The sequence below is a fragment of the Pongo abelii genome, chromosome 23 (assembly GCF_028885655.2).
Source record: "Pongo abelii isolate AG06213 chromosome 23, NHGRI_mPonAbe1-v2.0_pri, whole genome shotgun sequence".
In the NCBI taxonomy this organism is placed as follows: Eukaryota; Metazoa; Chordata; class Mammalia; order Primates; family Hominidae; genus Pongo; species Pongo abelii.
Window position 1 is genome coordinate 41,965,438 of NC_085929.1, and position 24,864 is coordinate 41,990,301.

General features: G+C 52.7%; 1 protein-coding gene across 1 annotated transcript in view; it reads left to right on the forward strand.

Annotated features, from left to right (window-relative positions):
- The window catches only part of MCM5 (minichromosome maintenance complex component 5), a 50,558-nt gene extending 27,532 nt beyond the window's left edge, over positions 1–23,026 (forward strand). The window contains exon 17 of the mRNA XM_024239688.3: positions 22,236–23,026. Coding sequence (XP_024095456.3) covers positions 22,236–22,706 — 471 coding nt within the window. The 3' untranslated portion in view covers positions 22,707–23,026. The remainder of the gene's footprint in view (positions 1–22,235) is intronic.
- The last annotated feature ends 1,838 nt before the right edge of the window (positions 23,027–24,864 follow it).

Below are 24,864 nucleotides of genomic sequence, written 5' to 3' on the forward strand. Positions count from 1 at the left end.
AATTTCTAAAATGCGAAAGTTAAGCATTCCAAACACCAGCTCATGGAAGAAGGTTTTATGTTTTTGGGTGTTGTAACTATTATTCATATGTATTTAAACATGAATACAATCTGTTTGGTATTTAACACATTTTTTTTTTTTTGGCTTTCAAGGCCTTTTTTTTTTTTCCTTTTTTTAATTTATTATACTTTAAGTTTTGGGGTACATGTGCAGAACGTGCAGTTTTGTTACGTGGGTATACATGTGCCATGGTGGTTTGCTGCACCCATCAACCCATCATGTACGTTAGGTATTTCTTCTAATGTTATCCCTCCCCTAGCCCCCCACCCCCCACAAATATTTAATTAGGAGTGTCACGTCTGGATGAACCAAGGTAGATATTTATTTTAAGACATTATGGTGAGGCCAAAGAGTACATTAAAATGGTTTTCAGTGTGACTCTGGTAATATATAGATCAAAAACAAGCATTTTTTATTAAAAATACGAGGCAGTAAAGCACAGTGGTTAAGAACATGGACTTGGAGCCAGGTGTGGTAGCTCATGCCTGTAATCCCAGCACTTTAGGAGGCTGAGGCAGGAGAATCACTTGAGGCCAGGAGTTCAAGACTAGCCTGGGCAACACAGTGAGACCCCCATCTCTCTCTCTCTCTTTTTTTTTTGAGACCGAGTCTCACTCTGTCGTCCAGGCTGGAGTGCATTGGCGCGATCTCGGCTCACTGCAACCTCCGCTTCCCAGGATCAAGCGATTTTCCTGCCTCAGCCTCTTGAGTAGCTGGGATTACAGGTGCCCACCACCACACCCAGCTAATTTTTTGTATTTTTAGTAGAGATGGGGTTTCACCATGTTGGCTAGGCTGGTTTCAAACTCCTGACCTCAAGTGATCTGCCCACCTTGGCCTCCCAAAGTGGTGGGATTACAGGCGTGAGCCACTGCACCTGGCCTATTTTATTATTTTTTTAGAGATGAGGGGGTCTCACTGTGTTGCCCAGGCTGGTCTTGAACTCCTGGGCTCAAGTGATCCTCCTGCCTCGGCCTCCCAAAGTTCTTAGATTATAGGCGTGAGGCACTGCACCAGCCAGGATTAAAGGAGTTAACAGCCCCAAAGCTCTCAGAACACCATCTGGCCCAGGGTAAAGGCTTTTTCAGTGTTCCATATGTAAACTATCTACATATGTAGATAGTTTTTTACATATGTAAAAAGCCTACTAATAACGTGTGTAAGCCTACACACATTGGCTTGCTCTAACAGAAGGGCTGTGTTGTAAGGTCATAAGCTCCCTGTTTCTGCACGTGGTCGGGTAGAGGCAACGCAGCATCTGTTAGCGGGCTTGGTCTTCCAGGTTGGGGAGACTTCTCCCCGGCTCCTACTCAGGGCTCACCACCACCTATTTCGTACTTACTAGTTGTTTTAGAGACAGGGTTTCTCTGTATTGTCTGGTCTGGAATCCTCCAGCTCTGGTTATTCACAGGCATAGTCACAGTGCACTACAGCCTTGAACTCCTGACCTCAAGCGATCCTACTGCCTCGACCTCCCAAGTAGCTGGGACTACAGGTACATGCCAGTAGTCCCAGCTCTTTTCTTTGACCTTTTTTTTTTTCTTTTTTGAGACGGAGTTTTGCTCTGTTGCCCAGGCTGGAGTGTAGTATCGTGATCTCAGCTCCCTGCAACCTCCGCCTCCCAGGTTCAAGCAATTCTCCTGCCTCAGCCTCCCAAGTAGCTGGGATTACAGGCGCCTGCCACCATGCTTGGCTAATTTTTGTATTTTTAGTAGAGACAAGGTTTCACCATGTTGGCCAGGCTGGTCTCAATCTCCTGACCTCAGGTGATCCACCCGCCTCGGCCTCCCAAAGTTCTGGGATTATAGGCGTGAGCCACTGTGCCCCGCCAACTCTTTTCTTTGAAATGCTAGGTCCTAAGGTTATTATCTCCAAATTACAGATGAGAAATTGAGGCTACAAGACTTTGAGGAAATGACTCAATGTCTCAGAGGCAGAAGTGAAGGATCTGGGTGAGCAACCAAGGGTCATCTTCTTGGGAGATATTATTGCCTTCAAGATTTCAAGATTGATTGTTCCAGGCTCTGAGATTCTAGAATTCTCTCCTGCCATTCCTCCTCACCCCTCCTGCCCTTGTTTTATGTTCTTCCTTTTTTTTTTTGAGATGGAGTCTTGCTCTCTCACCTAGGCTGGAGTGCAATGGCTTGCTCTCGGCTCACTGCAACCTCCACCTCCTGGTTCAAGCAATTCTCCTGCCTCAGGCTCCCAAGTAGCTGGGACTACAGGCACGCGCCACTGTAGCTGGCTAATTTTTGTATTTTTAGTAGAGATGGGGTTTCACCATGTTGGCTAGGCTGGTGTCAAACTCCTGGCCTCAACTGATCCACCTACCTCAGCCTCAAAAAGTGCAGGCCTGTGCCACCACGCCTGGCCATTTTTTGTTCTTCCTTAGAGAACCAGCTCAGCTTAGTGCTTCTCAGCCAGTAGGGCTCATTCTAGAGCAAGACTTCTGGGCTCCATGCTTAATAGCTGTGGAATATATTACCCTCTCCAAATCTCAGTTTCCGTGTCTGTAAAATGGGTCGGGCTTTTCTGGTGTTAACACTGAAAGTCTTGCATCCCAGGAACCCCTTCAGCCCTAGGCACACCTGTTGTTCACCCTAAAAATGGAGGAAATAAAAGCCCATCTGGAAGAGTTGTGGTCAGGTTGGGATGAACGGTGTGCACTGGTATTGAGCATGGTACCTTTCAGGGGCCTGCAGAGAATGGGAGAGAAAATTACTGCTCGTTACACAGGGTGACGGAGTCCATGGCCTGAGTGTGACACCTAATGCCACCACTTCCAGCTGTGTGCCCTGAGTTCAGTTTATCTTCCTGGGTCTCTGTTTCCCCAGATGTTAAGCGGATTGATAATAGTGTGGGCTGAGAGTATAGGAAGGATACAGTGAAATAACGAGCTTCGCCAGGAAGTGGGCACCTGGTGCCTGCTGGGCATTAGTGCCTGTGCTTAATCATTGTGTGGCTCAAAAGGTGTCAAAAGCTTCTGAACACTTAATGCTGTATTTTGGGCCTGGAGCCCCAAAACCAGCCAGTGGGGACTCTTTTTTTTTTTTTTTTTGAGATGGAGTCTCGCTCTGTCGCCCAGGCTAGAGTGTGCAGTGGTGCGATCTCAGCTCACTGCAACCTCCGCCTGCCGGTTTCAAGCAATTCTGCCTCAGCTTCCCGAGTAGCTGGGACTACAGGCGCATGCCACCATGCCTGGCTAATTTTTTTTTTTTTTTTGTATTTTTAGTAGAGACGGGGTTTCACCATGCTAGCCAGTCTGGTCTGGAACTCCTGACCTCCTGATCACCCGCCTCGACCTCCTGATCCACCCGCCTCGGCCTCCCAAAGTGCTGGGATTACAGGCGTGAGCCACCGTATCCGGCCTTTTTTTTTTTCAGTCATATTTCCATGCAGGACACAGAAGGACCAGTGGGGACTCTTACCTTGTCTCCAGCTTTGGTCCTTTTAAAAAAAATAACCCCGAATAATCAGGAGAATTTTTTTGATGAATGAGGGCACACCTCTCCAGCTGTCCCAGGGGTGCGAAGAGGACAGTGTCCATGAGGGGGCGCCAGAGCACCAGGCCCGGAGCTGCAGCCTCCCGCACCCGCCCAGCCTGGCCTGCAGAGCCAGCTCTCCAGGCGCTCCCAGGGTCCTCCCGGCCTCCTACCCTGGGAATCTGGAAACTCCCTGGCTCAGACTCAGCAGCCCAGACGCTGCCTGGAGGATCCTCTGGTTCTGGGCATTCACCACTGGCTTTGTTTGGACAAAGGCTCTGCTGCATGCCAGATCCTGGGGGATGCCTGAGTTATCGTTATCATGCTCCAGTGGAAGTGGGTATTCTCATCCTGGATTACACACCAGGAAACTGAGGCACAGAAATGCACGGAGCCGGGGTCCAAACCCAGGGGTGCCCAACCCCCGAATCTTTGCCAGCAGTCTCTGAGAATCAGTCTGGATCTCAGAATGATTGTAATAATCTTGGAGGCTTAGAAGGCTAGACTCTTAGAAATATTCAGTTCAAATAAACGTGTATTATTTTTTGCACGGGTAGCACATGGGTGAAAAGACAAAAGTAAAACCAGTCCCCCTTCTCTCTGACCGTCCCCAGCCACCCTGGAGGTGACCGCAGTGATAGTTTCTCGGGTCTCATCTCCTCCCGATATAGGACTCATCAAATCTTAGAATTAGATGGGATTTCTGGGTGACTTGGTCTCTGGAACCCATCAGCTTCTAGCACCCAGCCTTCAGGTTCCCACTGACATCCCTGTCAAACTCAAACTCATGGGTGAGTTTGAGGGTCTTGGCTCCTGGAGCCCCCCAGCTTCAGGCCCAGCTACTCCTTTAGAGTTGAAGGGGCTGTTCTCTCCAGCGACCCAGACTTCAGTTCCCTCTGTGCCTCTCCTCCTCCAGGGGGCCCTCCTTCCAGAAACACCCTGCCTGCTTCTGGTGGTATAATAGAGGACACTCAGCATGGCACCCTCTCACTTTATGCCTGGTGATGGGCCTGATCTGTTGGGTCAGTGCCTTTCCACAGAAGGAAGGTGGTGGCATTTGTTCATTCATCCGTTTGTGTCATGAAGATAATGACCGTACCTACAATAAAGGGTGAGGTGCACATTAAATGCATGAATGTATGTAGAGGTCTTAGACTAGTGCCTGTTACATTCTCTATGGGTTCCTATTATTATTGATACTTTCAGTTCATTCAACTAAATTTACCAAGCATTCACAGGTTTCCGGGACACTGGGAGTACAGAGAACAAAGCATGTTTCTTCCTGCTTGGGGGAGAAGGATCCAGAAAGAATGTCAGCGCCAGCATGAAGAGCCTTGTGAGAAAGAACAAGTGCTCTGTGATATTTCAAGAGATGGGACCCCATGGAGGCCTGGTGTGTGGGTACTGGGGTGGCCTTGTGCTTTGAGATGAAGCCAGGGGGTCTAGCTGGGAGTGCAGGTGGCAGGCAGGCATCAGTTACATAAACCCCTCAGCCTGGGAGCTCAAGTACCGTGTGACAGTTCTGTTCACAGCCCCCACACAGAACGTGCTCCTTGTCAGTAGAGCAGAGCAGGGAGGAGAAGCACCAGAGAGCCACTGCATGGAGTCTGGAAGTATCTCCTTCAGTTTCCTTGGGGAGGAAAGCAAGGGCCCAGACTCTAACACCAGCCCCTGGAGTCAGGTGAATAATTCCCAGTCACTATCTAGTCCCTGGCCCTGACCATCTGCTCAGCCCCTTCCACAAGTCCAGCCTGGTCCAGCCTCATCTGGCTGTGTGTGTGTATGGCGGGGTGGTGAGAGGCTGGAGGAGAGTGGAGGGGGTCAGGGATTGGGGCCAGGCAGCACTGTGTGAGGCTGGAGATGGGAGGTCCTAGAGGGAGACCAGGAAATCAGGCACTCAGGAGAGCCAGGAGGGTGAGGGTTGCTGGGGGCAGGTGTCTTGGGGGCAGATGGTGGAGCCCAGGTGAACCCCCTAGGTTGTCTCTGTCCCATCATCCTTGATCCTCTTTGTTTTTTGAGACAGGGTCTCACAATGTTACTCAGGCTGGAGTGCAGTAGTGCAATCATGGCCCATTGCACCCTCAACCTTGTCGGCTCAAGGGGTCCTCTCACCTCAGCTCCTGGAGTAGCTGCGACTACAGGCATGCACCACCATGCCTGGCTTATTTCTTAATTTTCTTGTAGAGACAGGGTCTTGCTATATTGCCCAGGCTAGCCTCAAACTTGAGGGCCCAAAGCGATCTTCCTGCCTCCACCTCCCAAGTGTTGAGACTATAGGTATGAGCCACTGGGCCTGGCCCCTTGATTCCCTTTGCATGATAGAACTTCAACCCTTGGAGCCCCAGAGGATCCAGGCAGTATCAAGTCACCATCCATGTTATAGATGAGACCATGTATAACATCACCACCTTTAACACCACTATCCAGCCTTCAGATAAGATCACAGCCCTGACTGCAACCTCTGACCACAGCCCAGAGAGGGCATGTGGCATGCTCACAAACAAACAGCGTGTTAGGGGCTCTTAGTCCAGTGCTCCTCTCCTAACCCAGGCTGCCTTTGGGGACCTTGGGGGTCTCTCATTTCATTGGGAATGCCTAATGGCATTGGTTGCCACATGTTGCCATTGTTGGTGTGTGTAAGTCGCTCTTCTGTCCTCATATCCCCACTCTGTCCTCCTGCCCCTTCTTAGGGGTGGATCCTGCAGGAGAGGAGGAAGCAGCCAAGCAAGGCTTCATTTCTACTTTTCCATCTGCAGGACCCAGGGCTGGGCACATGTGGTGCAACAGGCTGGAAATATTCTCCCCTACCCCACCCTCCCCATCCCTCCTCAGAGGCAGTGGGCCGGGGACTGGAGCCTGTGGTGAGGTCCTTCCCCTCAAGCCCTGTCGGGGGCAGCCACTAAATGGCCACAAGATCCCATGGACTCAAGGGATCCCATGTGGCATCCCTTCCCGTGCTGCAGAGGCTGGGAAACTTAACCACATTTCCAGACTCTTGCAGCTAGTGTTTCTGATGGCATGGAAATCCTGCCGTTGAATGCACACGCACAAGACTAGAATTTGGAACTGAGTTTCGTGGGGAGAGAGGCAGGGCACGGAGCATCCAAGCATCCATTTTGCTGTGTGGATAGTAGTAGAATGCAGGTGTAATTCTGGAGCTGGCAGTTGTAATGGTGGCTTCTGAATTCCACAGCTTCCTGATGGAGGCAGGAGCCCTGGCATCTTAGCCCAGTTCTGCAGGGTTTTAGGCGGCTTTCCCGGATGCTCAGGCACTTAGTAATAATATGCTTGAAAAAAAAATCTTTTTTTTTCCTACTAGCTGGAATGGATTCCGTTGTCTGTCACTGAACCCTGATGATACATTTTCTACACAATGTGTGGGACAAGGCCCCATCGAAGTCCCAAGTCAGTAACCTGAACTCCCCACCCTCTCTGCCAAGAGAGCAAAAGCTTTTTTCTCTCAGTATCCATTTATCGGTCCCAGGGGAGCTCTCTCATTGGCTGTGCTTGGGCCAGTCATTATCTCCTGGACCAATCACAGTTGCCAGAGAGATGAGATGCCAAGATCAATTGGTCAGGGCCAGATCATTTCCTACTTTTGTGACCAGGCAGGAAATGGCCTATCTCCAGAAGTGGGATGAGAAAGCTTGGGCATTCACTACCACAGCCTGTCTGACACCACCTATACCCCACAGGGAGGAACTATTAGTGAATGCCACACGGGACACTGCTGTAATGAAACACCAAGGGCAGGAGATTATGACAAGAGTCCCACAGTTCCTGCTCACGGGTGATCATTCCTGTTCACCACTAATAGCCTGGGAAGGACGCACAACTGTCCCCATCTTTACCCCGACAATGCTTTGGGTGGGAAGGGGAAACAGGCACAGAAGGAATGAGGAGGCAGGGCACGGTGGCTCACGCCTGTAATCCCAGCACTTTAGAAGGCCGAGGTGGGTGGATCGCTTGAGGTCAGGAGTTTAAGACCAGCCTGGCCAACGTGGCAAAACCCCGTCTCTACTAAAATACAAAAATTAGCTGGGCATGGTAGCAGGTGCCTGTAGTCCCAGTTACTCAGGAGGCTGAGGCAGGAGAATTGCTTGAACCCGGGAGGTGGAGGTTGCAGTGAGCTGGGATAGCACCACTACACTCCAGCCTGGGCAACAGAGCAAGACTCCATCTCAAACAAAAGAAAAAAAAAAAAAAAGAAGGAATGAGGAGGAGGCTGGGAGGCAGGGAAGCTGGGAGGCTGGGAGGCAGGGAGAGAGATGGGAGTTTGAATCCAGGCCCCCCAATTTGCTGTGCATTGCAGGACCTGGAGGCAGACAGACCTGAGCTGTGTGTGCCCCTGGTGAGGACCTCTGCCTCAGAGCCCCAGGGGTCCAGTGTGCAGAGTGACGATGACCATGGCTGTCTCTCAGGGCCGCAGTGGGGCCTCGGTGGGACAGCATGTGCGTGTGTGAAGATGCCTACCCTGGGGGCTGGCCCTGGTAGGAGGCTCCTCCTGGTGCTGGTGGGACTTGATTCCTCAGGGAGGGGAGGAAGAAGGCCGTGGCCACTGGGCCTTTCAGTGAGGAGGCTTCTGCAGAACTCCCCCGTTGCCATGGTGACCAGACTCTCGGGGAGTCTGGCTTATTTTTGAACTTGGGCTGCACAGCAGCAGCTTTGTTCCCGGGTCTTTCTGCTGCAGCCTTTGTCCTGTGGGCCTGTCCCCTGAAGCCTTGGCACAGTGGGTCTGAGTGGGACACAACCCTGGCCAGGAGGGGCAGGCCGAGGGAGGGGGAGACCCAGTAGGCGCCCCCTGCCAGCCTCCCTAACTTGGCCTTGGAGGCGAAGGCCTGGGTTCTAGTCCTGCCTCTGCTGCAGGCCTGCTGGGCGACCTCTCGGGCTTGTCTGCTTGAGAGGGAAAAGGAGAGGGTTTTTTTTGCTGTGCTTCCCACAGTTGAATGAAAATGGAAGGAAATGGCCGGGCACGGTGGCTCACGCCTGTAATCCCAGCACTTTGGGAGGCCGAGGCGGGCGGATCACCTGAGGTCGGGAGTTCAAGACCAGCCTGATCAACATGGAGAAACCCCTCTCTACTAAAAATACAAAAATTAGCTGGGCATGGTGGCGCATGCCTGTAGTCCCAGCTACTCAGGAGGCTGAGGCAGGAGAATCGCTTGAATCTGGGAAGCAGAGGTTGTGAACTGAGATCGCACCACTGTACTCCAGCCTGGGCAACAAGAGCAAAACTCCGTCTCCGGAAAAAAAAAAAGAAAATGGAGGGAAAATGGCTAGCCCCGATGGGTCCCAGATGGTGTTTGGGACCCCTGCCCTCCCCAGCCTGGATCCAGCTCTTAACAGCCTCCCCATGCACAGACTGCACGGGCCCCAGAGGCTTCAGGCTCCTGCTTCCCTGACCTGCAGCTTCCAGGCCTCGCCACTACCTCCACACACTGTCTGTTCTATGTGACAGCATCCAGGCTTGGAGTTCAGCCCCTTCCTCAGTTTCCACCAAAGCCCTGTCTTATATGCAAGGCTTTATTGAAAGCTGGGCAGAAGGGGCACCTGGGGGCTTCACGTTTTCTATGAGGGGGCCCTGCTGTTTCTACTCCTTTGCCAGTGCCCACTGCACCCTGCACATCTCATGGGCCGAGGCTCCTGGCCTTTTTCCATCTCCCTGGCTTCGTGCCCTCTCCCCCTCAATTCCCCCCTTCACTCTTGTGCAGAGCTGCTCAGCTCTCCCCAGCCCTGGCTCTCTGCCCCTGCGTCACCGTCCCATGTCCAAACCCATTGGGGCAGGGTCACAGGCCATTCTGGGTCAGGACCCTGTCCTAGGAAGGCAGTCTGGCTGTAATCATATCCCCACCTGACCTTCACAAACACAAATGAGAAGGGGCTGGCAAAGTGCCCTTGGGATTATGGGGTGAGCAGAAAAGACGTTTATCTCTGGGCCTAGAAATCTAAGCTTTGCCAGGGGGAGAGTCAGTTCGCAGATGAGGATGGAAGGGTGACTTCACAAAGCCAGATGGGGAGGGGTCCCAAGACTCAGCCTCGCGTCACTAGGGCCACCTCCTTCAGAGGACATGAGGAGGCCATTGGCCTGGATCCTCTAGAAATTTCTCTGAACACAGCCACAAACTTCTGACTCCTGGGCAGGTGACGAATTGTCTGACACCTGCAGGCAGACCAGCCCCAGGAGGATGCTGGGCTTTCCGCCCCTCCTGCTTACAGGAAGTCCCCATGGCTGGGAGTTGACCAGGGCTTAGGCCTAGGGAATGGGCAGTGCCCTGAACACACTGGGTTTCTCTTGGTCATGTGACCTGGGCTGGCCAATCAGAATGCCCCATCCTTTGGCCTAGGGATTGGCTCCTGGTGGGCACATGATTCAGGCTGGGCCAATCAGAGTCTTCTCTGAGATTTGATTCATGGACACCAAAAGAGAGAGGTTCTCTCACTTTCTGCAGGATTGTGGGGTGGCATAACAGAGTCGGGTGGGCCAGCAGCCATCATCATGCCATGTAGACAGAGCCAACCTGGGAATGAAATTGATACACTGAGGAAACAGCTGAGAGGTGGAATGACAGCCTTGAGAATCTTTGAACCCCTGGATCCACCTAAGCCTGAAGGCAGTTCTGCTTTGTGAATTTATTTGTATGTCTGCAGATAGATTTCCTTTCAGTTAGGGTGGGTTGGGCTCCTGACCTTGTAACTGAAAGGTTCCTGACTATCAGAAAGAGAGGAGATGAAGGAGGGAAAGAGGAAAGGTTACAGGAAGGGCCATACCTAGCCATGGGTCAGGGGGTGTCACAACTGAGGCCCTGGGGACCTTTTAGTTCCTTATCTCCAAATCTGACCAATTGTGAGAGTCACCTGGGCAGCTTGTTAAAAACTGATGCTGGTTTAATGGGTCTGAGGCCTGGGCATCTGCATTTTCACAAGCTTCCCAGAGGATTCTGATACCAGCCAGGTTGGAAAGTGTCAATCTAGTCCTATTTTTTCACATTTTAGAGAGGGAGACAGGCCCAGAGGAGAAGGGGAGTGACTAGTCCCAGGACACACAGCAAGATAGTGGTAATGTTCGACCTGTCGTTTCCCATTGTCCTCTTCATCTCCCTATTCACCAAGTGAGGCCAAGGAAGGGAAAGGGTAAAGATCTTCCAGGCAGAAGGACCCAGGCACGGACCATTGTCTCTTAGGAAACCCCATCCCTACCTTTCAGACAGATGCCAAAGGGGTATCTGTAAATAACCCTGCTCTTAGCCTGGGAACTGCTGCTTGTCTGACTTCCATCCATCCATCCATCCACCCACCCATCCACCCACATACATATCCATCCATCCATCTATCCACCCACCCACCCACATATTCATCCATCCATGTACCCACTCACCTATTCATCCATCCATCCATCCATCCATCCACTCACCCACCCACATATTCATCCATCCATCCATCTATCCATCCATCCATCCATCCATCCATCCATCCACATATCCATCCATCCATCCATCCATCCACATATTCATCCACCCATCCATCCATCCATCCATCCATGCATCCATCCATCTACATATTCATCCATCCATCCACTCACATATTCATCCATCCATTCATCCATCCATCCATCCATCCACATGTTCATCCATCCATTCATCCATCCACCCACCCACATATTCATCCATTCATCATCCATCCATCCATCCACATATTCATCCATTCACCCATCCACCCACATATCCATCCATCCATCCACCCACTCACATATTCATCCATCCATTCATCCATTCATCCACTCACCCACCCATCCACCCACAAATTCATCCATCCATTCATCTATCCATCTAAATATTCATCCATCCATCCACCCACCCACATATTTACCCATCCAGCCAATCATCTATCTATCCATCCATCCATCTACCTACATATTCATCCAACCATCCACCCATCCATCTATCTACCCACATATTCATCCATTCATCCATCCATTCACCCACATATTCATCCATCTATCCATACATCCACCTGCCCATCCACATATTCATTCATCCATCCACCCACATATTAATCCATTCATCCATCCATCCACTCACCCACATATTCATCCATCCATCCACCCACCCACATATTCATCCATTCATCCACCCACATGTCCATCCATCCATCCATCCATCCATCCATCCACCCATCCATCCACCCACGCACCCATCCATCCAACAAATACTGAACACAATGTGTAGCAGGGACAAACTAGTTAATGTAACATACTTAGGCTATCTTCTTCCCTCCTTCCCTCCCTCCCTCCCTCTCTCCCTCTCTCTTTTCCTCCTTCCACCCCCACTCTGTCTTTTAGGGAAGAACACTAAACTTGGAATTGGAAGTCTTATGTTCTAATGCTGCCTCTACCACTTATTAGCTCTGTGAAGTTGGGCATTTAATTTTTCTAAACATCTCTGAACCCCATTTTCCCCATTTGAAAAGTGGGGATGCTAATACTTTGCAAGACTGTTGTAGAGATGCAGCCAAATAGTGTGCAGGCCTGGCATGGTGCCTGAAGCAGAGTGGGCACACGTGGTGTTGGCTGCACCCACCTTCCTTATACATTGATTGCAGAACATAGAAATGAACCTGAGAAGAACATGAAAGTGAACATGAAAAGGAAGAAAGAAAAAAGAATCTAGAATCCCAGCAGTTTTCTTAAGTTGCCTAATGTCAATTTTCCTTTTCTCTCCAGTCCAAATTCACATGGAGACACCATTTTTACACACTTATAATCAATTGTAGGCGCAGTCTGGGGTCCTAGCACTTCCCCTAACATCATCTCATGATACTTAGACTTTTAATGAATCCTTGACTAGGCTCTGTGATAAAGGATGTTAGTGAAAACAAATCATGAGAAACAGGGACTTGGCTTAGAGAAAGAAGCCTGTGTCAGATCAGTAGGCCCCTCTGGGGCTGTGGAAGCATGCAGACGGTCCTTTAGGGAGTGATGTTGGAAATGGCCTTGGGCTAGCCACGTTATTTGTCTGGACCTCAGGTCACCCATCTCTGAAATGGGAGCATTGAACTGGCTGATCCCTGAAGCCCCTTGAGGCTCTGGGGTTCTAGGGAGTATGTGACCCCTGAACTGACTGGAATATCTTAGGTATGCCAGGTGCTACAGGGGTTGAGTGGGGAGGAGGTACGGACCCTGCCTTCCATGTCCTTACAGTCATCTTGGGGCCATAAATTCAGGCCAGAAAACCCATTCAAGGACAGGATATAAGGAAGAACAGTATAGCATTCTACCGCAGCAATGCAAACTCCGTTTGACCCTAATCCTGGCCCAGTTGGCCAGAGTGGAACTTGTGCTTCCAGAGGATCCGAGGAAGGCAAGGGCTGGTCTGGAGGCAGGGATGCATCTTCTTTGCCTCAGTGTCCCCAGAGTCCAGTAAAAAGTAAGATCCTGGCTGGGTGCGGTGGCTCACACTTGTAATCCCAGCACTTTGTGAGGCCAAGGAGGGCCGATCACCTGAGGTCAGGAGTTCAAGACCAACCTGACCAACATGGAGAAACCCCGTCTTTACTAAAAAAAAATTAGCCGGGTGTGGTGGCACATGCCTGTAGTCCCAGCTACTTGGGAGTCTGAGGCAGGAGAATCATTTGAACCCGGGAGGCGGAGGTTGCGGTGAGCCGAGATCACACCATTGCACTCCAGCCTGGGCAATAAGAGCTAAACTCTGTCCAAAAAAAAAAGTAAGATCCCAGTGACCATGTGGTGAAGGGACCTTGTGTCCAAGGTGGGCCCTGCCCAGGAATGTGCTGGGAAAGGGGTTTGTGCAGAAGAGTCTGGAAAGCTTCCTCTGGGAGAGGCTGGAGAAGGGACTGGGCTGCAAAGCCCAGGGGACATGACCACTGTCTCCATCAGAGTTACAGGATGCTATATGGAAGATGGATTAGATGTGTGCTGGTGGCCCCAGAGGCAGGGCTGGGGCCAGAGGGAGGAGCGAGCTAAGGGTGGGCTCAGCTCAGGGAGGACAGTCTCGCACTCATGGGCTCTCGGTTTGGGGACCAGAACAGCAGATGCTCACAGGCTCTCTGGCTGCCCCCCACCCCCTCTACAGGCTCTGTGCTGAGTACTCTTCTGTGTCAGTACCTATTATCCCTCACACAGCCCCACAGAGTAGGTGATTCCCTTGTGCTTATTTTACAGGTGTGGAAACTGAGGCACAGGCTAAGTCACATATTGGGAAGTGGAGTGGGTGGGATTGGAACCCAGGCAGTGGGCGTCCTGGCAGTGGGGGTATGTGGGGAGAGGTGAAGAGGGATGGAAGGGCAGAGGAGGACTGGGCAAGGTGATTCCTGAGGCCCTGTGGCTTCAGTGGCTTATCAGGGAAGGCTCCCTGGAAGAGGTGCCCTTCAGCTGAACCTTGAAGGCTGGGAAGGATCGATGGAGAGGAGCAGCAAGGGTGTCCCAGGCCAGGGAAGGAATAAGCACAAAAGGCCTGGAGGTGGAATGTGGCATGGGTGCGAAGGTGAGGCCAGGATGAGTTGGCATGGCTAGAACTGCCTAAAGGAGATCCAAAGCCACAAGCCGGGCCTCTTGATCCGGTTCAGAGGCCCCTTCCCATTGGCCAGCCTGCGTGTTGCAACAGCATCCTGCTGGGTCCCTCCCTCTGTCCTTCCAGCCTCCCCTGCTCCCTTTCAGCTCCTCACCAATCTGGTTGAATCTAAATCTGATCGAGCTACTCCCTGCTCAGGAACCTCCCATGGCTCCCCGTTGCCCAAGGAGGAAGTCCACGCTCCCCTGCTTGGCGTTGTTTCCCGGCTGTCCTGTCCTTCACCCCCTGACCCCACCTGCCACCCCATGCCACCTGTGTACATTATGCTCCAGTGCCAGCGGAAGGCCCACCACCCCCAGACACACCACTTGCTTGCTGCCTGCCTGCTTGCGTGGTGGTTCCTCCGTCTGCACTTCTCTCTCTGCTCTTCGGCCTAGGGGGCCGACATCCATGGATGGAGAAGTGTGGCTACTAAAAAAGAAAAAAAAAAAAACCATCATAAACTCAGTGGCTTAAAATAGCACACATTTATTCTCTTATGTTTCTATTCTCTTACGGTTCTGGAGGTCAGAAGTTCAAAATCAGCCTCACGGGGCTACAGTCAAAGTAGGAAAGTGCAGGCAGGGCTGGTTCCTCCTGGAAGTTCTGGGGAGAATCAGTTTCCTCGCCTTTGCCAGCTTCCAGAGGCTGCCACATTCCTTAGCTCGGGGCCTCTAAGCCCGTCTTCAAAGCCAGCAGCCTATCCCATTCCACGTTCCCTCCGACTCCCTCCCACCCTCTGGACCTGTCACCATCTCTCCTTTCTCTGGCTCTGCCTCCTGCCTCCTTCTTTAATGACTGTGATTACATTGGGCTCATCCTGATAATCCCCAAATAATCTCCCCATCTTAATTTGATCTCATCTGCACCTTTGCCATGGAAGGCGCCATGTTCACGGGTTTCAGGGATTTGTCCGTGAACATCTTTCCAGGCCACTGCTCTGCCCCCGACAGGAGGCATCAGTGGGCTCTGTTTGTTTCCCATTGGGTTTGCCATGGAAACATTGGAGATTGGACAGTGGCAGGAGGGTGAGGTGAGGGTACGTGTTCTTGGCCCCCTTCTCACGGGGTCCTAGCTCCTGCCCTGGCCTTTGGGCCCCCCAGTTCACAGCTCTGGAAACTGCATCCTCCTCTGGGCAGCCATGGAGATGGCTTTTGCTTTTCAGCCTGAGGACCACACCCTCCCTCTCAGCACTCCTCAGCCCAGCCCTGCACCTTCCTTGCCATTCCTCATTAAACTGCCACTCATTCGATTGCCACATGAGGGTGAGTGAGGCGAGCAAGGTGCCCAAGGTGCAAAACAATTTTTTTTAGATGGAGTCTCGATCTGTCACCCAGGCTGGAGCGCAGTGGCGTCATCTCAGCTCACTGCAACTTCTGCCTCCCAGGTTCAAGCGATTCTCCTACCTCACCCTCCCCAGTAGCTGGGGTTACAGATGTGCAGCATCATGCCTGGCTAATTTTTTTTAATTTTTAGTAGAGACAGGGTTTTGCCATGTTGGCTAGGCTGATCTCAAACTCCTGGCCTCAAGCGATCCTCCTGTCTTGGCCGCCTAAAGTGCTGGGATTACAGACATGAGCCACCGTGTCTGGCCCCAAGGTGCAAAATTTGTGCAAGGGTTTCCTCTCAGGGCCACGCCAGTGCTGTGCTTACCTCACCCTGGTCTGGCCTGTGAATCTTTTCCTGCCTGAACCTGCTCACACCCTTGGGCTGTGCCTTCTGCCTGGACTTCTCCCTCACCTTTCCACCTCTCCAAATGCAGCCTGCTCGGACCACCTTCTAGTAACAGCTCCTCCGCTTCCAGCCCTGCAGCCTCCTGCACAGTGGGGGCCCAGAGGGGATGCTCTTGTGCATTCCAGTCTGCCAGGTCCTTGCACTTGTTCGTGGCTCTGCCTCCCCCACTGCAAGTGAATTCCTCCTTCAGGATGGCGCCCCTTGAGCCCAGTGCAGGCCTCGGAGGGGGCCGTGGGCCGTAGACCTGGAGGGTAAGGAGCCAGAACACATGGTTTGAATCCCTGCACTGCCGTTACTGGGTGTGTAATCTTGGGCAATTTACTTAGCCTCTCTATGCTTCAGTTTCCTTATCTGTAAAATGGGAGCAGGGATAGTTCCTGCCTCTTGTCATGGCTTTGATGATTAAATGAGATGATGCTACAAAGGAAGAGCCTGGTGCCTCGCAGACAGTAAAGGCTCAATCCGTGTTAGCATCGGTGCTGTGGTCATCATGAGGGACTCAGGAAAGGTTGACTGAATTTATTAGAACCGAGAGGCAGGAGAGAGAGAGAGAGAGAGGAGAAAACAGAGAAGAGAGAGAAGAAAGGGGAGGAGGGAGAGAGGGAGAGAGGAAGTTGGGAGGAATTGATGGGTGGGAGAGGTGGGGAGAGGGGGGCATGAGGCTGGGGAGTGAAGGCTGCCAGGTAATTCAAAGGGGAAGCAGAGAGAGAGCAGAGGGTGTCAGGCAGGGTCTGCGGACTCGAGTGAGAGCTGCTCCATCACCAGGTGCTGTCTGCAGCCAGCTGCTCTCAAAATAGCTGCCCTGCTGGGGGCTGGGGCTGATGGAGGGGCAGGGCTGGGAACCCCATCTGGGCACATCCTGGATCCCTCCTGGGCTGTCGCGGCCCAGAGCTTGGCGAGCAACCCCTGTGGCCTGTGACTTGTGACTTGTGGTTGAGTTGGGGATTTGGGGGTCCCTCCTGTGGGGTCTGTGTGCGTGGTGGGCAGGGGTAGGGGAAGCTGCCCTGCTGGCCCGGGTCTGGGAGTGTGCTGGAGACAGGCAGGTAATGGCCATCATAATATTGATGACATTTATGGCAGTGATGAGCATCATCATCCAAAATGAGGCAGAGGCCAGGCACAGGGGCTCACGCCTATAATTCCAGTGCTTTGGGAGGCAGAGGTGGGAGGATTGCTTGAGGCCAGGCATTTGAGACCAGCCTGGGCGATGTAGCAAGACCCTGTCTATAGAAAAAATTTAGAAAATGAGGCAGATGCAGCAAAGTTGCCCATCCATGCTGCCCTCTCCTTCTTCCTCTCTAAAGAATGCCAGTTATGTCCGCGCAGCCCAGTGAACACACTCACCTCCCAGACTCCTCTGCGGCCAGAGCAACCCTGTGACCTGCTTCTGGCCAATGAGATGGAGGTGGAAGCTCACCAGGTGGACATTCTATTTGGAAACCGAGAGCTGGGCTGTCTGGAAAGAACATAGACTGTGGGGTCACACCAGCCTGGGTTTTCTCCCCAGCTCTGCCGTTTCCTAGCTGTGGGAACTTCCTGAGTCTCAGTTGTCTCATCTGTGAAATGGCAATAAGCGTGACCTCACAGGTGGATACAACTGAGGGCAGCTGCTCCTGACACGGACCCTGGCATGTTTCAGAGTCCTAATGGGCTTTCTGGGCCATTAAGGGAAATTGTAACCTCTGTAGATGCATTTGACTATGCTTTTTTTTTTTTTTTTTTTTTTTGAGACGGAGTCTCATTCTGTTGCCCAGACTGGAGTGCAGTGGCTTGATCTCAGCTCACTACAACCTCTACCTCCCGGGTTCAAGTGATTCTCCTGTCTCAGCCTCCCGAGTAGCTGGAATTATAGGCATGCACCACCACACCCGGCTATTTTTTTTTTTTTTTTTGAGATGGAGTCTCACTCGGTCACTTGGGCTGGAGTGTAGTGGCATGATCTCAGCTCACTGCAAGCTCTGCCTCCCGGCTTCATGCCATTCTCGTGCCTCAGCCTCCTGAGTGGCTGGGACTACAGGCACCCACCACCATGCCTGGCTAATTTTTTGTATTTTTAGTAGAGACAGGGTTTCACCATGTTGGCCAGGATGGTCTTGAACTCCTGACCTCAGGTGATCGGCCCTCCTTGGCCTCCCAAAGTGCTGGGATTACAGGCATAAGCCACCACACTTGGCCCTGCATTTGACTATGCTTTGAAGATGTTTTAGCATTTGGTCCAATTCAGTTGAGTAGATAACTTTTACTGATACCCGATACTCAGAAAATTGGAGTGACCTCCCAGATGGTACTTCTCAGTCGGGTCATACTGCAGCCTGTGTTCTTTGAGGTCAGCAACACTGCATCTGGTTTATCTCCTCATCTTCCTGCTTAGCCCGGTGCTTGACACATAGTGGGCATTTGCGCCCATATTTACAGAGTGAGTGGATTGGTCTGTATCTGTTCAGCAAGCACTTCTCTGTGCCAGGCTCTGTACTGAGCGCTGGAACAAATCATCCCGATAAAAAACTCAGCATAATGATGGATGAGGCTCTGTGTGTTCTCCTCTGGTGGGCATATCCGAATTTAACAGGAAGCAACGTCTTGAGCAGAAGGAACAAAGCAGCCCTAATAAGGGCATGTCAGGGTGCTGCGGGGGGAGGTGTCCCTGCCATGATCCTATGAAAGTGGGTCATTAGAACAAGGCCCTGGCTGGATTCTAGCACTGGGATTCCCCACAGAGGAAGCCAAGTGTCCAGGTGTAAATGAAAGGGAAGCCCTCTCTCCTAACTCTAGCACTGTGTCTCACACCAGCCATATGTAAGACTTTGTCTAGTACCCCCATCGCTGTACCTCCAGCACCCAGAACTGCTGGGCACCCTGGAAGTGAGTGAGCGAGTGGACAAGCAGATGACTCAGAGGCCAGCTCACAGTCTCGTGGGCAAGGCAGACAAGAAACAACCAAGCAGAATGCCCCCAACGAGCACTACGGCATGTGGAGAGGAATGGCCGGGGCGCCTGCAGGAGGGAGTGGCTGCCCGTCTGCAGTGGGAGGAAGGAGTGAGGAATGGAAGCCTCCCTCAACTCTGCCTGCAGAATTTTCCAGATTGGCTTCTCGTCTAGTCCTGGCCTTACTGCACCCCCTCACCTTCATATTTCTCTCACCTCGGTTCCCTGAGCATCTTCATCACCCAAATCCTTTCTGAGAGTCTTTTCTGAAGGGGAGCGTTTGTTCTAGAGATTCTAGTTCCCTCCGCAAAGACAAGTCCTCTGGTCACCAGCGTCCTGCCCCAACTCCCCAGGTGGGTCAAGAGGCCCCTGCATGAGCCAAGCCCTCCGGGGGCCTCAGCATCACCCGTACCCTAATGCATCAGTCTGCTCTGCCTCCTGAGTCGGGGCAGTGGTCTGCGCTTCACTAGGGGGACAGAACCAGCTCAGGGATGGCAGCTAGAAGACCAGGGGTTCAGCCCCAAGGCTGGTCCTGCTGGTCCTTCCTGGCTGAGGGTGTGCAGCATCAGCCTCGGGCTTCCCAGCTCTGGGTGGGAAACCTGCGTCCCTCTTGTTGTTGCTGTGAGGATTCGACATGAAGTTGTGTGGGAAAGTGCTTTGTAAACTGCAAAGGGTGGAACAGATGGGAGTGTTACTCTCCGCGCTCCTTCCCCGGCGGGTTTGGGGGTTCCCAGCCCACATGAGTGTTTTGCTGCCTGCACAAGAGCCCCTTGTTCCTTCTGGGTTTGAGTGACACATGGCTTAGCGATGCCCGAGAATCTGTCTATAAGGAGTCCTCTCTCATTCCTGGGAGAAGGGTGTGGGGCTTATGGACTTTTCTTTTTGGTTGTTATTTTATTTATTTATTTATTTATTTATTTATTTATTTTTGAGACAGAGTCGTATTCTGTTGCCCAGGCTGAAGTGCAGTGGCACGATCTTTGCTTACTGCAGCCTCTGCCTCCAGGGTGCAAGGGATTCTCCTGCCTCAGCCTCCCGAGTAGCTAGGACTATGCACACACATCACCATGCCTGTAATCTATTTTTAGTAGAGACGGGGTGTCACCATGTTGGCCCGGCTGGTCTCGGACTCCTGACCTCAAGTGATCGGCCTGTCTCAGCCTCCCAAAGTACTGGGATTACAGGTGTGAGCCACCGCACCCGGCCAGCTCATTAACTCTTAAGGAGGAAACCGTCCACAGCCTTCAGGTTGGGGCAGGCAAGGAGAGGGGCTGGGAGAAACCAGGCAGCAGCGTGCTCTTGTGAAACCCCTTTATGCCCTTAGCCCCCTCAGTCTTCACAGATCCTGCCTCCCCCAGTCCACCCAGGAAAACGGGGCCCCTGGGGCCTGGCATTGTGCCCAAAAAAATCCAAGGGAATGACCCAGCAGGTTTGATAAAACTACAAGAAGCAACAACGCCCTTTCCCTGGTTTCTCCCCAGGTGGGGAACTGTCCCCTCCTCCCACATATATGGTATCTCACGTCTGCTGATGTTTATTCCGAAAATGAGACTGGAAACAAGGGCTTGGGGGAGGAGTCAGCACGAGGACCTCAGGGCCGGACTCTCTATGCCTCAGTTTCCTCTTCTAGAAAATAAGAATGATCAAAGCGCCTGCCTCGTACGGTGGTCGTGAGGATCGAATGAAGAGAGCTATGTGGAGAGCCTGGCCTACGGGAAGGCGAAGTTGGCTTTAGCTATGTCTTTGTCTCTGCTCATTCTGGGGTTCCAGCCTCCTTTGTCTCCCTCTGGACTGTGGTGGGAGCTTCCCCACTGGCCCCCTCTGCAGAGTCCTCAGAGTCCTCCCCACCGCCATCCCTCCCCTCTTCCAGCAGCTGGAGTCATCTTCCCAACCACATGCCAGACCCTCCACTCCTGCTAAAGGCCCCACAAAACACCATCGTATTCGTCATTCCCTCACTCAGCACACATCTGAAGTTCTGCAGTGCCCCAGGCTGGGCATCAGACCCCGAGGATGCAATGGGGAGTGAGACAGACAAGGGTCCTGGCTCTCCAGGAGCATGCGGCCGGCCTGGTGTGGGAGAAGACAGCGATGAGGAGACAGAGGGAACCGAGGGAGGTGTTAAGTGCTGGGCGTTGGTCATCTATTATCATAATAATGCCACAAACAAACACCCCCCAGGCTTAGTGGCTTCAAACAACACACATTATTCTCACTCTGAAGGCTGTCTGTTGAGTGGGGATCAACAGATGGAGCAACTAGACCGGGCTTAGCTCCAGGGCTGCTTCCTGGGCTTCTCATCCATGGACCACTGGGCCACCTGGGACTTGTTTGTCCCGCGGTGGTGGCAGATGGGCAAGAAGTGAATGGGGACCTGCAATGCTCAGCACTGGGACACTCTCACTTCTGCCCCCATTCTGTTGGCCAAAGCAAGCCTCGTGGTCAAGTCCAGTATCGGTGTGGTGGGAAAGGACACCCTGCCTCTGGTGGGAGATGGGGCAAGGCCACAGGTGGAAAGGGGGGTTGTCGGCAGGGCAGGTTGAAGAACTAGGAGCAGGAAAGCAACCCGTATGACCTTTGCAGGAAACCGAGGGTACTGAGATGAAGACTCACTGAGGCGTCTGCTTCTCAGGGCTGGTCAGGGTTGGCTTCTCCGAGCCGCTGTCAGTGAGGCCTAGAACTGAAGGAGGAGGAGAGCCAGCCGTGCAGTCAGGGAAGAACGTTCTAGGCAAGCGCAGAAACGAAGCAGAAATGAATCGCCGTGTCTTTGGAACTGACAGAGGCCCAGGCTCCTTGCCCCTATCGTGTCTGCACTTAAGTCCATGCTGAGTGCCCCAGCTATGGCCTCTCTGTCCCAGCCATGGGCTCTCTGCCCCAGCCATGGCCCCTCTGTCCCAGCCGTGGCCCCTCTGTCCCAGCCGTGGTCTTTCTGCCCCTGCCGTGGCCTCTGTGCCCCCGCCCATGCTGACAAGTGGCAGTTTTCCGGCGCCTTGCTCTGTCCTATTACTGGCTTTGGCTATGCGCTATGCTCTGCCTGGAAAGCCCTTCCTCTTTCTTGGGCCAAATGCTACTTATCCTAAGACTTATATTTTTATTCTTATTTTTTTTTAGAGACGGGGTCTCACTCTGTCTCCCAGGCTGGAGTTCAGTGACACGATCACTGTTCACTGCAGCCTCAACCTCTTGGGCTGAAGTGGTCCTCCTGCCTCAGCCACTGGAGTAGCTGGGGCTACAGGTGTGCACCACCATGCCCAGCTAATTAAAAATCTTTTTTTGTAAAGATGGGGTCCTGCTATGTTGCCCAGGCTGGTCTCGAACTTCTGACCTCAAGCAATCCTCCTGCCTCAGCCCCCCACAGTACTGGGATGGTTGGGCCTTGGGCTGAGAAGGAGACAGGGAAGGGGCCATAGGAGCTGTGTGATCCTAGGTGAGCTGTCTGACCTCTCAGATTTGTTCTTCTCATCAACAGAATGGGGATAATGGAATCCGCCTCCTGGGACTGTCACGAGAATTAGATGAGGGATTTTGGAAAGAACATGGCCCACGGTTGAGTTCCGGAGTAGAGAGGCTGCTTCCTCTCTGGGTGACCTTATTCCACCTCTCTGAACTTGAGTTTCCCAATCTGCAGAACAGGGGGAAGGAAAACTGCCTCCCGGGACTGCTGGGATTAAATGAGATAGTGCCTAGAAAGCCCTCGCAGGAAGATCCCCTCCAGGGTCACACACCTCTCTCTTTCCCTCCCTTGTCCCTTTCCCTCTCCCCTCCTGGGACAGACTCCAGGGGAGGAAGCGCTGTCTCTAAGTGGGTGAGGACTTGCCCAGACTCGCCCGCCCGACTCCGCCTGGTTTCTACGTTGCCACCCTTTTGCCACCGAATGGCCACCTTCGGGGTTGGCCCTTTCACTCCCACTGGAAAATCCAGCCGGGGCCACAGTCACTGACCAGGGACTTCTGAAGACAGGAGGAGCATCGAATGGGAAGATCCAGCCAACAACCCGGTCCCCACGGCAACACGTTGACACTGGTCCTCTCCACCCGAGGCCTCGTCTGGGGCTCCCCAGATCTTCAGAAGTGGTTCTACTTTTATGCCCCATTTGTCAATGAGGAAAGAGTTAGGAATCCAGAGAAAAACCCAGGTCCATCTGACTCCAAGACCAGCGCTCTGTCTGCTCATGCTTTTCCATGTCAGAAGGCTGTGTGTGTTGAGGAGGGGTCTACCCACTCCTCCATCCCCCAAGCCCTCAGGAAATAAAGAGAGTCCAACACATAACAAGTGCTCAAGTGGTTGTAGATAAGCAAGGGAATGAATGATGGACAAGCAAGTGAATGAATGAATGCACTTGTGGAGTCCTGCTGTCCTCTCTTTCCTGGAAGCTCCCTCTTCTCCCTCCACGCTCTACCCCAAATGGTATACCTCACCCACCATTGCCCCATCCATCCTTCCCTCTCTGCAGCCACCTTGGACCAACAATAGATGGGACCACCCCATCACCTACAGCCCACTTGCAACCTCAGGCTGCTTTGATGGGGTTGCCTTGGCAACTGTAAGTTTCCAATTGAAGCAAAAAGTTCCTACCAGGGTTTTCAATGAAGAATGACAGGGGAGAACCAGCGGAGAAGGTTGCCCAGGCAACGGGAACATTTAAGTCAAACTTTGCGGGTCTCAGTGTGGGGAGATTATCCTCAGCAAGGCTAAGAGATCGGCCCCCTTGCCAGGCGGCTCTGCCAACGCAAGCTGTCATGGAGATGGGGGAGGCCCCCAGCCTAACCTCAGCCGGCCGATTGTTTCTGACAATTATTGATCTGCCATCTCCAGAGTTCTCTGACTCATGACAAGCCCGAGACAGGCCTCAAGCCTGGCAGTGTCCCAGGTCGACCAGGTGACTCAAGAGGGGGCTTTGTGTCCTCATTTATCTCTGTGCCGGACCCAGGGGTTGGGTTTTCTCTCAGTTACTGCCTCACTTTGCCCCTGTCTTTGTTAACTCATCTGTCCTTTGTCCCCCTGCAGAAGCAGACAAGGGCCCTCAGCATATGATGTCAGCAGCTCTGGCGCCCGGCTTTGTCAGCAGCGGTTCCTGAGTGGGTAAAAAGGATGAGCCCCTCTCTCTGGGGAGAAGGAAGGGAGGATGAGAGACAGGGAAGCCCTGAGGCCTGCGGGTGGTAAGGAGGGCAGCTGGGATCTGACCTGTGCATAGACAAGGCCGATTCCAGGGAATCCAGGCCCTGTGGCTTCCGCAGGGGAACTGAGACCCCCTGGGGCAAGATCCCCTTTCAAGTGCCTGATCCTGCAGGGTGATGGGCCTGCACCTGGGCCCCCACCTGCCCTGTGCTATCTCAGGCCCTGGCTTCTGCCCTTTTCTCTTCCCTCTCCTGTTCCCCTCATCCATGTGTAAAAACCAGGCACCCAGAAAACAAGTAGGGTGAAACTTGGTGCCTGCCTTTACCTGCAGGGGGCTTGGGCATCACCTGACCTAGGCCTCCAAGACTCTGCCCTCCTCCCTGGTCCTCCAAGAGCCTTCAGCTTCGTCCAGCCCCCAGGCCTTTGCACCTGTGGAACCCCCTGCCTGGATCACTCCACCCCTCCCCACCCCCACACAGGCTTCGACCACACCACTTTTCCCCACCCTCTTTATTGCAGATGTCACACCCTGGAACTGTGTGGTGTTTCTGTTGTCTGCCTACAGTAGGACGTAGGCTCCACGCCACAGGGACTCTGGCTTCCTGGTCGGCCACTTTGTATCTGGAGCATGGAGCCGGGCAGGTGCCCGGCAGATATGTGTTGAATAAACAGGTGGGTGGCCGCCTTACGTTCCTCCATGGTAAAGTGACACTAAGGATCATAGTCACCTCTGGGCTACATGAAATACCATGCGGAAACGTCTGGCAGCAGGCAGGGCAGGGCAGAGCACTTCACTTTCTGTACTAGCTGTAAAGTGAGAAAGAAGCCCTTGGCACTGGAAGCCTGGCTTTTCGTCGACTCTGCAGCTCCTGGTTAGCTCTGTGTGTGTGTTTGTGTTAAATAATCAACCTGACTCCTCCGCTGGGGTTGTGGTGGCAGTGTGGCCAGTTCTTGTGCAAATAGAACATTTTTAAGATAGT